Source organism: Anthonomus grandis, chromosome 22, assembly GCF_022605725.1.
Source record: "Anthonomus grandis grandis chromosome 22, icAntGran1.3, whole genome shotgun sequence".
NCBI classification, from domain to species: Eukaryota; Metazoa; Arthropoda; class Insecta; order Coleoptera; family Curculionidae; genus Anthonomus; species Anthonomus grandis.
In genome coordinates this window covers 36716460-36730509 of record NC_065567.1, presented here as the reverse complement: position 1 = coordinate 36730509, position 14050 = coordinate 36716460, and the positions used below count along the sequence as shown (strand labels likewise).

At 34.4% G+C, this 14050-nt stretch overlaps 1 protein-coding gene across 1 annotated transcript in view; it reads left to right on the top strand.

Annotated features, from left to right (window-relative positions):
- Positions 1-4423: 4423 nt before the first annotated feature.
- Positions 4424-14050, top strand: part of LOC126748892 (syndecan) — a 47910-nt gene continuing 38283 nt past the window's right edge. The window contains exon 1 of the mRNA XM_050458426.1: positions 4424-4648. Within this exon, the coding sequence (XP_050314383.1) occupies positions 4583-4648 (66 nt within the window). The 5' untranslated portion in view covers positions 4424-4582. The remainder of the gene's footprint in view (positions 4649-14050) is intronic.

Sequence of the window (14050 nt, the reverse complement as noted above, 5' to 3'; positions counted from 1 at the left end):
AATATTGGTATTTGTAAATATAGATACATGTTATGTAAATAGCGTGTAAAAATTCTCAGACGCTTGGACTATGGCGCTCAGATCAAAGAAAATATATTATCGTTAACTATAGTCCTCGCAAATTAGCATATTTGGAGCATATGTGCTTCTACACTAGGCATCAGTGTAATAACTAAACGTTGCAAGGTTTATAATTAATCTAATGGCTTAAAGCAATTAAATTGAGAACTTAACGTTTGCTTATTGCAATAAAATTTGCTAATTTGCACATTTTATTGCAATTATAAGCGCACGTTGCCTTAGAATAAGGAGATTTTTTATTTATATCTTTCTAAGAAAATCAATTTATTAAAAGATTCTTCTACTTTCTTCTAAAATAAAACATAAAATTTCATGAATATAAAAAAGATTGGTATTGGTAAATTAGATTTTTTTTTTAATGGTAAACACTAGCACAAGAGGAAAGTCCTATGTCACTCTTGGAGTGGTGCTTGCGCGAAGATGCGTCGGGAAATATGTGAGGTGGAAGCCCGTTCCACAAAGAAGATGTTCTCCAGATTAATGAGTCTCGATACAGCGAGGTCCTTGGGGTAGGCAGGTGGACTCGATGTTGATGAGCCGCAACTGCTAGACGCGTCCTTCTTGCCGGAACAGCCCTGGGTGGAATCAGGCCTGCCAGCTCAGAGGAGCACTTACCGTGATAATAACGGTAGAATAAACAGAGATCAGCCACCTTTCTCCTATGCTCCAGACTATCCAGACTCTCTGTCAGTTCTGGTTTGTCGATAAGACGAATAGCTCCCTTCTGTATAGAATCTAGCAGCTTTAAACTATGCTTGGGTGCAGAGCTCTAGACATGCGAGCAATACTCGAGGGAAGGGCGTATTTGAGCCTTATAAAGAGTCAGCAGCTGTTCTGGTGTATACAGTTTTTTCGTTTTGAAAAGCACTCCGAGTTTTTTGGAAGCTGCCCTGGCGATCTCGGCAACGTGGTCATGCCAGAACACACTGTTGGTGACTTCGACTCCTAGAAGATGTAAAGATGATTTCATTGGCAATGTTTTCCCTGCCATAACCAGCTCCGGGCCATCAACGTTAGTCTTCATCGTAAATACTGTAGGCTACGTTTTTTTAGCGTTAAAATTGACCAGATTGTTACCGCCCCACTCCAAGATTGCTCTAATATCGTTGTTGGTTGAAGCTACTTGTTGCTGCCTAAGATTCTGAGAAGTTGCGGCTGTCGTTGGTTTGGCGGATTTAAATGTGGAAATAAGTGTGCTATCGTCCGCAAAGCTGTAGATTGGATTGACAGTGGTTCCTAGCAAATCGTTGATATATATCAAGAAAAGGGTGGGGAATAGAATGAATCCTTGAGGGACTCCAGCGTTAATGTTAAATTTGTCGGAGAGGTGTGCATCGACGGTTACTTGGATTGTTCGTTGTTCAAGAAAACTTTTGATCCAATTCAATAATGAGTTTTGTATGCCGATTGAGGAGAGCTTGGTTAGTAGTCCCTCATTCCACACTCTGTGAAATGCCTTGGAAATGTCAAGAGCGACTGAGTGGGACTCGCCGTGCTTCTCCATGGCCTCCGTCCACAAGTGTGTAACGTAAGCCAGAAGATCGCCGGTGGATCTAAGCTTTCGGAAGCCGTATTGATGGTCGCTGATTAGTCCAGATGATTCCAGATATCTTAACAGTTGTTGGTTGACTGCTTTCTCCATAATCTTCGATATTACTGGAACTAGTGCAATCGGGCGCTAATTGGACGGCATCGTCTTCTTACCTTTTTTGGGTACAGCTTGCACTTGAGCAGTTTTCCAGCTTGTTGGAAATGAGCCCTGTTTATACGATGTCATGAACAGTCTACATAAGGGAGGAGTCAAATCGTCTGCACAACGTTTTAGTACTAGGGCTGAAATTCCATCGGGTCCAGAAGCTTTGTTGGTGTCTACGCTTTTAAGAATTTTATTTATAATTCGTTGGGGAAACGAAATTTCTCCCATCGATGAATTCACCCTTGGCAAATATGGCGGTGTTTTGCCTTGCGAGTGCAGAGTAGAATTGGACGCGAAGAGTTTACCCAGTAAGTTGGCTTTTTCCCTTGCTGTTACCGCGATAGAACCATCATCTGCTGTTAGGGGTGGCAAGGCCGACTTAGCAAATCCTTCACTAACGGCTTTCGATACCGACCAGAAAGATCTTGTTCCATTTGGGCAGTTTAGCAATTTGTTTTTGATCCTGTTGTTGTGACTCTCTTTGCATTCATCAATAATTTGCTTGCAGCTATTTCTGGAGGTTAAAAAGTTCCTCCAATTTTCGGCGGAAGGATGTTGATACCATTTGCGATATGCTGCGTTTTTAGTGTTTAATGCCTTTTTGCAATTCAGGTTGAACCATTGCTTGTTTGATCTGCATTTAGTAGAAAAAGGGATATAAGCTTCCATTCCTGCCAAGATCGTCTCTGTAATTTGGTTTGCACATTCTGAGATGTTATGGGTTCTAAAGCAGACTTCTTTGCAAGGGAATGAGCGATAAAATTCCCGAAGATGGTTCCACTATGCTGATTTATAGTGCCATACCTTCCGCGGCATCGGAGGATCCTGCGTTTTAACATCCAACTGGCAAGAGACTGTTATCAATTTGTGGTCTGATGTTCCTAGGGGGGCCTGTACTGATACAGTGTACGAGTCAGGGTCTGAAGCCAAGACCAGATCTAGGAGACTCGCGAACTCCCCGTCTCGATCGGGGATTCTGGTAGGTTCCTCCACAAGCTGCGTAAGCCCGCATATGGTGGCAAATAGCTCAGCTTCTCGTCCTTCATCGTCGTTCTTGTTGCAGAGGCGCAGCCAGTTGATATTGTGAACGTTAAAATCACCCATGACGATGATTTCTGCGCTTGGGTAGTCAATTTGCAGTTGGTTAATGCAATCAACCAGGTTCAAAAAGAGCCGCCTATATTGGGTGTCGCTTGGTGGTCTGTAGATACAGCAGATAAATTTCGTGGCTCCACTGGCTATTATTTTGAACCACATAACGTCGAAATCCGCAGGTTCAAGCGTTTCCTCCCACTGGCAACTCAAATCGCTCTTGACAAATACTGCCAATCCAAAGTTTAGTCGAAATCGGCTGTGTAGATCGTATCCAGGATGAATGAGGTGAACATTTGTTGTTGAAGGTTTCACCTTTGTTTCTGCCAATGCCAGAATGTGAGGCTTATTTGATTGAAGGTGTTGGTGTACTGCATTAATATTGGTGTTTAGGCCTCTGATGTTGCAGAAATTGATTTTTAGGCTTTTAAATCCGCCTGATGGACCCCCCCCCCCCGACCAGCCTTCGCCCGGAGATCCGAATGGGAGGCTAGTTTACCTCCGGAAAGTTTTGGTCGTGAGGGCGCCATCATGCATTAATTTTACTACTCCATTTCCCCTGTGGAAACCGGATACGGCGAAACCACTTCACGCCGCCTATGTGGTGGTATTGAACCGGGCGATGCAAGTGGACAACATCTACCATCAAAGAGGTTGCTCTTTTAGTCGCCTTTTACGACAGGCAGAGCATACCGGAGGGCTATTCTACCCTGGCCCTCCCCGGGGAAAACACATATTATGTAAATACATGATACATGTTATGTAAATAGCGTGTAAAAATTCTCAAACGCTTGGACTATGCTGCTCAGATCAAAGAAAATATATTATCGTTAACTATAGTCCTAGCAAATTAGCATATTTGAAGCATATGTGCTTCTATACTAGGCATCAGTGTAATAACTAAACGTTGCAAGGTTTATAATTATTGATCTAATGGCTTAAAGGAATTAAATTAAGAACTCAACGTTTTAGACAATATCAAGTGAATGTCCTCTGTCTTATCAAGTCTTTTGAGCAAATTGCCTTAGAATAAGGATATTTTTTATTTATAACTTTTTAAGAAAATTAATTTATTAAATGATTCACATTTCATCTTTTTGATTTTCATTCTCCATAATCACAATTATTATTAATAAAAAGAAAATTTAGAACAAAAAAATACGCCGCAGGTAGGAGGGATTTTGACACGTGATTATGTTCTTATTAGTCACCACGACTACAGCCTAATGAAAACTGCAGCATTTACATTTAACTTTGAAAATGACATTGGGCTAATATGATTCAATCTGAATTGCCAACACGTAACGCGTATCTATAAATCCAGCTTTACCTTCTTGATTCGAATTATTAATTTTCAATCCACATATAATTTAAATTATTAAAAAATTCACATAATTATTCTTTATTAGTATCTTTCTCAAATGTAATTTCTCCATTTAAATGGTAATTGTTAAAATAGGCGACCTTATAGGGGACAAAGACGTGACGTTTTCGAGCTCCTATCATTTCTCAATATAAGTCTGGCAACTACGTAAATATCACTGGCGATTGATCGCGCACAGTCAGTGTTTAGCATAGCATAGCCATGCCATTAGCCATAGCATAGCTTAATGCATCTGGTGATTAAAATTTACTGTTGTGCCATATAAAATTACTTTAAATTGACGATATAAACTTTAAAATAAAGACCTTATTTATAAAAGTGTATTAGTGATGAATTCTAGGATATATATGGTATTATTTTTGGCCGGTTTGGTCTCCTTCACCTCTGCAGCACAGGTAAATAGTATCCTAATATGTATGTAAATATCACAATGTACCTACCTAATGAAGAAAGGTGTCTTCCTCCTTCCTGTCCACTATGTTGCATTTTAGGTGTTAAATCTGAATGTATTGCAAGTAATCAACTTAGGCAAGACGTAATTTATCCTATTTTATGCATTAGTAAGACAATTCTAGTAAATTATTTTGATTTGCATAATGTTGTTTTTAGCTGAGTGTGTCATACTTTATAAACATTTATTTAGGTACCTCAAGGTGCTGTTGAATTTTTATTTCCTCTAGAGGATATGGAATGTAGAGATTATGCTAATTTAAAATCTATGGTATTCATACAATGAATTATTAAAAATGTGCTCATAATTTTTCCTTGTATGTATATACTTTGACAGAAAATGCAAATACAATTTTAAAAATTTTAAAAACTTTTTCATTTAAAGATCTTAATATTTGTCTAATTGTAATATTATTGATAATAGGGAATTGATAATTTTTAATTTGAAGGGACAAGCATATAATGTGATAAAGGGAAGTTATCTATTAAAAAAACTTTTGCACACATGTTTCAAAAAACAGTTCTTTCTTTCATCTTACCTAAAATTATGAGAAAAGACTTAAAATATGTGTCAAGAATCAAATTTCTGATGGCAAAGCAGAGAATATTGATGTGAATTTTTTTTTTGTTTAAACAAAACCATATATTTTGACACTTAATTGCATCTGAAATTATGAACAAAGGCTTAAAATGTGTGTAATTCCAAGTTCACAGATGAGTTAAGTTAGGATGATCATCCCAACCCAACTATAAAAGCATTAAAATTGAATTTTCAAGAATTTATATTATTTTAAAAAACATACTCATTATCGTAAAAAGCCATTATAGGAAAGTTTCCTTTCATCTTAGTGTCGAAAGTATCTCCTCTTTTGCCATAATTTTAAATGCAGTTTTCAGAAAAAAGTTGGGTTCCGTTTATAATTCCAGGTATGATTAAAATGTATAAATGTCAAAATTTATTTCTTCATTTTTGAAAATACACTATTTCCCTGTCGGAATATTGTTTCCGGTAAAATTACACATGTTTTAACCATTCACTTTTAATCATCTTTTTTATTTTATTAATTTATAGTCAAGTCAAGTCAAAGAAGCTTTATTGTAATAACATAGTTGTTGACAAAGCCATTTGGTAAAACAAACATTTAAATGTAGTTATAAGATATAAATTATAATACTCATAATAGGAACCAAGAAATACAAAAAAATTAATAAAAACTTAACATCAATACTTAACAGTGATACATCATTACAAAAAAATATGCTTTATATAATCCTTTACCTATTTATAGAATTTTGTCACTTCAAAACTCATTTAATCAAAGTGTCAGATCAATCAAGTATTGTTTCAATAAGGCATTCATTTGACTTGGATAAATTAATTTTTAATTTATTTTAATTTTAGTTCTGTTGAAAACTTGAAACTGGTAGTAGTTTTGAGTGACTGACAGTTTGTGCAAAGTTGGTAAAACTAGGTTTCTTTCCGTTTTCATACAGAGGAGCTGAATTAGGTTGGATTTTGATAAGATGTTGGGAGGGAATATATATTAAAAGTATATTGAAAATTCCATTATACCTTAAGTAATTTATTGTATTTAAATTAAATTACATATCAAAAGCTCATTATCATTAATGATGTTAGTTAAATGAAGTGAATTATAGGTGTAATTGTTTGAATTAGAGAAACTCAACCTAAATTGGATGCCTATCTTAGCTTAAAACCTAATATGTACCCATTTTTTGTCAATCTAGATTCTGACTTAGTAGTAAAATAAGTAAATAATTGGCATAAAATTAAGGAAGAGGAAGAGAACTGCGGAATACTAAGTAACTGCTTTCCTGAAAAATAGCAAACAATGTCAGAATTTATCCTTTAAAATACCATAACTTAAGTTAAAACAAGAATAATAGTTTAGTATTACACACAATTTTATTAAAATATTAATATAATTGCTTTTGTCAACTTCCCCTTCCCATAAACAAACAAAAATTATCAGTAATTTTAGTCACAATGAACAAATAAGGGAAACTTTTGCAGGCGGCAAAGTAAGTAAGCTTTTCTACATGCAAATTTTACACCTTTTGCAAAAATCCTTTAACTTTTCTTTTCTCCCAAGTTTCCATACATGAAATCTTTCGAACTAGTTTTGTTTGAATGTATGTTTATTTAAATAACCATTTTATATTACTGTACAAATGTAAGAGCCCTGCATACTGAAAAATATTTATGGTAATTGATATTTTTCTTTTTCCCAATAATCCATAAAGTTTGTAGAAAGTTTTAAAGTAGTCCTACTGAAGTAATAAAATGCACAGTGTTGTGCTCATGCTTATTTGTATTCATGTTATATTTTAGTTTTGTAATACCTGTCATAAAAAATTTACGTACCTCAAGGCTTGATGTTAAGCTTTATTTGGTCTAGAGGGCTACTAATTTAAAATCAATGTTCCTAGCTTTTAATTTTATAAAATTTCAAAAATTAAAAGCTGTTCAATTTAAAGATACTTGGTCCTATTATTATTAATTGTAATATCATTGATAACATTCAACCTATATAGAGGGATAAACACATGAATGTTATTAAGGACAATTATATAAAAACTTTTCCCTATATGTTTGAAGCCTCAAGTGACTGTTATCATGAATTCTAACTGCAGTTAGAATTCATGATATGAAGCAGTCTAAAAGTTACTGGTGTAGTTATTACTTTCTGCAAAGAAATTCAGTTGTATCTGCATGAATATAGAAGTACTGAAAACTTGAAAATGGTATTTTATGAAGCAAGATCCTGAAAAAAATCCTCTCATGATCCCATGTCTCTTATAGGTACTGAGATCCCTTATTATGTCATCAAGTTATAACACTTTATAATATTTCCTATTATGTTATTATAAGTTGTAACAAGGAGGAAAATAAAGTCAAAGTCAACAATTATAACTACTAAATTTTTTACTTTTACTAAATTTGAGAATAATGGATGAATTTTTTGAATTATTTATAAGTTTATGCAAAGAAAGAATATATTGTGAAACTATATAGAGCATGGCCACATATATTTTGACTAGAGTTTTTTTTTATGTAACAATTCCTTACTGTAAAAGATAGTTATAGGTTTTTTAAGTTTCTTCTAATGCATGACCATACATATGAATTCATAATTTGCCATAGTAGCTTTAATAGTAAAAAAGGATAATTATATTTTATTTAATTACCACTTTTTATAGTTGGTTTAGCATTTATGAGCTTTAAGTGAAAGCTTATATGAATATGTGTGTCTGTGAAACTGAAAATAATAGTGATTTTGATTATTTGAACTACCATAGTTTTTATTTACATCTGTAAGTATTTGCATTTTTTCTGTATTTCCTCAACTTTCAGAGAAACTATCAATCTTATATTTGCCTTGGTAGTTGTGAAATTGAATGATTATTATAGTAGAGTGCCATTTCAGTACAAGATAAGTTCTATTTTTTTGTCAAAGTAACATCCTTCAAATCTAATTAGTTTTGTATGGAAAAGGTTTGTGTTACAGTATTACACAGGTTATTTATACCAAACACTCATGCAAGAGTGTTCATACTATTGGAACTCTTCAATCTACATCCATTACATCTCAGAAGAATGATCTTCTCTGTAAAATTCCTGCATGGGTTACTGAATGGATTCATTGATAGTCCTGTACTTCTTTCTGTTATACGTTTCATGGTGCCTAGGCTTGATGCTAGACATCCCATAACATTCTTTGTGCCAAGGCCTCATACTAACATCCTGTTGAAATTGCCACTATATACAATATGCGCTATATTTAATTGGATCTGTCACATGTGCAATATAAATTTCTCTCCTGTTCTTGTGATTGTCGATATCTTGGTGGATCATTACTCTTGGGATTAAGACCCATGTGTTTAAGTTATAGTTAGTAGGTATATTGCAGTTAATTTAATTTAATTTTGTTGAATATGTGATTAACTTGTTAAACTTTTATAATTGGGTTTTTATATCATATTAATTTATTAATAGTTATTTGTTGTAATTTTTTGGATAACTTTTGAGATTGTGACTTTACTTTACTTTTTTTCTTTTCATTCTTTTAGATTTGTTTGTGTGTGTTTTTTTTAACTATATTTTTCATTGTTTTGCAACTGTTATTGGGCAAGTTGCCTGTTGGAAATAAAGGCTTATTATTATTATTATTATTATTATTATACTGCAAAATATTTATTGTGATTGGATTTTTAATAATTTACAATTTTTGTAGAAATTTTAAAACTAAATGAAGTCATAAAATCTACATTGTTGTGGCTGGTTCATGCTTATTTATATTCACTTTTATTTTAGTTTTGTAATAACCAATAAAATACTCATAAAAGCCAGACATTTTATTTATGTAAATAGTTTTTTTCAATTATAGTGTAAATATCTGTGGATATAAAGGGTGTCCTAGAATATGTGGCCATTCCCAGATTCAAATACAACTCAAGAACTAAAAATTTCTATGCATAGAAATTTTTATATTTTTAGTATAATATTCATTCTTTAATCCTTTGACCTAAGACTCTTCTAAAAAATTATATCTCGTTTATATTATACATTTCTTAAATGCGCCTAAATTCTGCTAAACTTGTATGTTGCCTCCCAATGAAAGTATTCAAATTGAAAACTAATTATTCAATAATTAATATAAAGCAGTAATATTTTTCTTTTCTTTGTTAAACCGATCGGTTTTGATTTGATCTTTTATGAATTAAATTAAATATTTTTCACTTGAATAAATATGCACCACTTAAATATAAACTCCTACTTGAAAAGCCATTTAATCCGTGGATTACTCACAATATAAAAACTATGATTAGACTAAGAGACAAGACTCTCAAAAAATAACAAAAATCAAAATCAGAAGCGCGCTTACAGTATTACAGGCAACTAAGAAACTACACTAAGCATTTATCAGAGAAAAAATAGCATTCTTTAAGCAAGTAGCGCATCAAAGAGGAAAATAATTTTGGGTAACTGCTGGCAAGCTAAAACTAACACGTGATAAAAACCATCTATTTGAACTGCCAGAAAATTTAAATAATGCTTCCCTCATTCATGATTTCCTTTTGTGCCACTCCAATATGACTGACTACATCATTAAAGCTACTAAATTTTTACAAAAATAGTAGATTTACTAATGAGATCTTTAGCATTCCTCTCTTAGACGCTGATACCTTAAGAAAAATTATTTTTAACTTAAAGTCTAACGCAACCGGTATGGATGGTATATCAATGAGAGATGTAAAGTTGTGTTTGCCTTTTTGCTTAAATCCGCTGTTAAATATTTTAAACTTATGTATTGTTAATGACCGATATCCCACAATTTGGAAAAGAGCCATAATCAGACCAATTTCAAAAGTTTAAAATCCCCCAGAACTAAAGGATCTCAGACCAATCAGTATTTTACCTGCTATGTCGAAAATTATTGAAAAACACATTTCCATTGAGCTTGGTTATTTTGCAGAAGTCTATAAAATTCTTCCAGAATGCCAGTCAGGATTTCGCTCGGCTTTCGCTCGGCTTTTGTACAGCACAAGTACTTGTCTTACAAAAATATTAAATGATGTTTGCTCCAGTGAGAAACAGAAATCTGGCACCTGCATGGCTCTACTCGACTTTAGTAAGGCCTTTTACACGGTAAATCACGACTTGTTACTAGCGAAATTGCACTATTTTGGCCTCTCAGCGAACACTGTACAATTTTTTAAAAATTATTTTAACAGTCGAAAGTGTCAAGTGGCCATTCCCGGAGGGGCGGGCATCACGAGGTACTTAGAGTTTCAGGCAATCTCTTGCGGGGTGCCACAAGGCTCAGTTGTTTCACCTTTATTATTCTCAATTTATGTTGCGGATATGTATAAGGTAGTCAAACATGCCACTCTGCAACAATATGCTGACGATTCGCAAATCTATATACCAATAAATAAGGAAAATATTGAAACGACACAAAATTTCCTCATATCCGATCTAAAAAGCATTGAAACCTTTGCAAGAGACCACAATCTTAAATTAAATTCCGCGAAAACGCAAGTTATAGTGCTAGGAAGTAAAAACATCAGAAGAGATGTTGAACATAATTTAGATATTAGCTTTTCAGGTAATAAAATTCCAGTTGTTAACCAAGCAAAAAATCTCGGTATTATTATAGATAATGCCCTTACTTTTGAGCCTCATATTAAAATAAAATTAAAAGCTGCCTATTTGCGTCTTAAAAATCTATATAAGCTAAAAAAATATATTCCCTCTAGGCAAAAGTATTTGTTGTGTGACACTTTAGTTCTGTCTCTTTTTATTTATTTATTTATTTATTTACGGGCATTACCCATTTTTACAGAAATAGCATAATTTACAATAACAATAATTTATAACCTCAAACAATTTATACTTAGTATTATTTTATATAATTATCATTTGATATTCACAACCCATCACTATCACAGTCATAGAATAAAACAGGATTAATAAATAATGGCAACAGGAGAACTTAAAAAATATACAGCAAAAGAACACAATAAAATTAATTAAATTCAGTTTTCACTCCCTTGAACCCAATTATCACCTCCAAAATTGGTTTAAACCAGCACACAATAGTATGAAGTATGAATAGTATGTACACACAATTAAACAGAATAGCAAAAACCCCACAACAATATACAAAGTCACACATGAAAATCCTCAACAAACTTAGCAAAGCGCCTTGGACTTATATTGAAATCTATGTTCAGAGATGCACTATTATTTGCAAGCCTGGCTGATCTAGCAATAAAGCTATTGTACTTGATGTTTGTTCTACAGAAAGGTTGGTAGAAAAGGCTGTTTGACCTTGTATTTCTCGTAGGTATTGCTAGACCTATTGAATATAGCAGGTCTGGTGAATCTACAGAAGCAGTCAGAAGGTTAAACAAATTTTTTAAATCCCGTTGTTCCCGACGAAAAACAAGAGGAGGAAGACAAAACAGCTCATACAGAACCCTGTAATCATAATGGTAGTTGTCAACAGGATCAATTTTGGATTTAAATGCCAGGTATTTCAGCATTCTCCGTTGCACCTGTTCCAACCTGTGAATATAGCAGGCATAATGAGGACTCCAGACTGAGGAGGCATACTCCAACAAAGGTCTGATCAATGTACAGTAGACCATGCGGATAGCAGGGGTATTTATAAAATCTCTTGTGCATCTCTTGACAAAACCTATTATTTTAAGGGCTTTTGTTACTATCTCAGATATATGAAAGCTAAATGTAAGAGATGAGTCGAATATGACTCCAAGGTCCCTAATTGTTGTCACATTCGACAAGGGTCTATTGCACAAGGAATATGCGAATGTTGTGGTATTTCTACGCTTGGAGAAGCAAATACTATAGCACTTGGCTGGATTCAAGTCCATGCAGTTCTGAACACACCACTCTTCCAGTCTGGAAAGATCTGACTGTAGATTGACACAGTCATTAAGAGAGGAGATAGCTAGAAAACATTTCAGGTCGTCTGCAAAACATAAGAATCTGGAATATTTAAAACATGAGTGGATGTCGTTCATAAAAACATTAAAAAGAAGCGGCCCCAAATGTGATCCTTGAGGAACACCTGAGGGAACGCTTAGCTCATAGGACATGAAGCCATTGACCCTTACAATTTGGGACCTATCTGATAGGTAGCTGCGAAACCATCTCAAGAAATTTCCCCCTACACCCGCGGCTCCAAGCTTACTCAAAAGTATCTCATGATTGACCCTGTCGAACGCCTTCGAAAAGTCGGTATAGATAGTGTGAACCTCGCCACCCCTATCCAAGACGCTCGCCAGATAGTCTGCATAAGTCAATAGATTAAGCTCTGTTGATCTCCCGGTCTTAAAGCCAAACTGCTCTGATATAATGGTAGGACCCAAAAATGATGTAAGATGTTGTGTTACAATTTTCTCGAATAGTTTTGGAATGGCGTTTAAGTTGCACACTGGTCTATAGTTGCTTACGTCGCCCTTGTTTCCTGCTTTATGTATAGGGGTCAAGTAGCTTGTCTTCCAAAAATCAGGGAAGACTCCCAATTCTAATGATTTATTGAATAAAATAAAAAGTGGATGAGACAGAACAAAACTGCATGATTTAAGGATGGAGGGTGGTATGCCATCTGGCCCTGGACCCTTATTGGTGTTCAAGCTGCAAATTTCATTGTATATTGTAGAAATATTTATGTGAAAATTGCTAATGTTGATATTATTGAAGGATAAAGATTCAGGTACAGGGTAGTTTTTGGTTGAATAAACTGTTTTGAAGTAATCAGCAAAGAGATCAGGTAGGGCAGGACCAAGAAGGCAATGCTTATCACTATAGAACATTTCTGAAGGTAGATCATTTCCTAGTCTTCTAGAGTTTACATAAGACCAGAACTTCTTTATGTTACTGTGATCAACTAAATTTCTTTCTGATTCGGAAACATATTGTTCAAAACAGACTTTTGCAAGTAATTTACACTCTGATCTTAAGCTTGAGAAGGTAATATAATCATCTCTGGAACCCGAATCTTTGAAAACTTTATGTGCCTGTTTCTTTGAAATTACCAAATTTTTAAGAGCTGGAGAAAACCACTTTGGAAAGTGCCCGCGAGACACCCGTTTTAAAGGTACAGCAATATGTATAACTGAATAAAGTATATCATAAAAAATATTTAACATAATATCTAGAGAATCCTGTTGAAGTACATAATTCCAATTAACCTGTCCAAGAAGTTCATTAATTAAATAAAAATTTGCTGAATTATAATCATAATAATATTGATTGTTAAATCTACCTGGATGATTAGTATGTCCTCTCGAAACAGTAATGGATGTAAGGAGGGGTGGATGGTAATTGTCCTGTGGAACCAGAGCATCATCAGCTGCCGTGACCTCTGCAGACAAGGTACTCTCACAAAAAATCAGATCCAGTGTATTCCCCAGGTGGTTTGGAATATTATTCAATTGGTATAGATTGTGGAAACTACATAAGTCTGATATCACTTCTATGGACTCGAGTTCCAGAGGGCAAGCACCCAGTGCACTGGTCGCTTGAGAACAAAAGTTGTCTGATGACCAAATTGCTTTTGGCAGATTGAAGTCCCCGAACAGTAGTAATGGGCACTCCTGATTCCCAGAGAAAGAATCGATCTCTTGGCTGAGCATGTTGTACTTTTCTGAAGGTGATTTTGGAGGGAAATAAATACAGCCCACTATGAACTTTCCTAGCCCAGAGCCTACACTAACAAATAGCAGTTCAAGGTTTGTTGACAAGTTTATTACAGCACTAGATAGTTCCTTTGAGATCGCCACCAATACTCCAC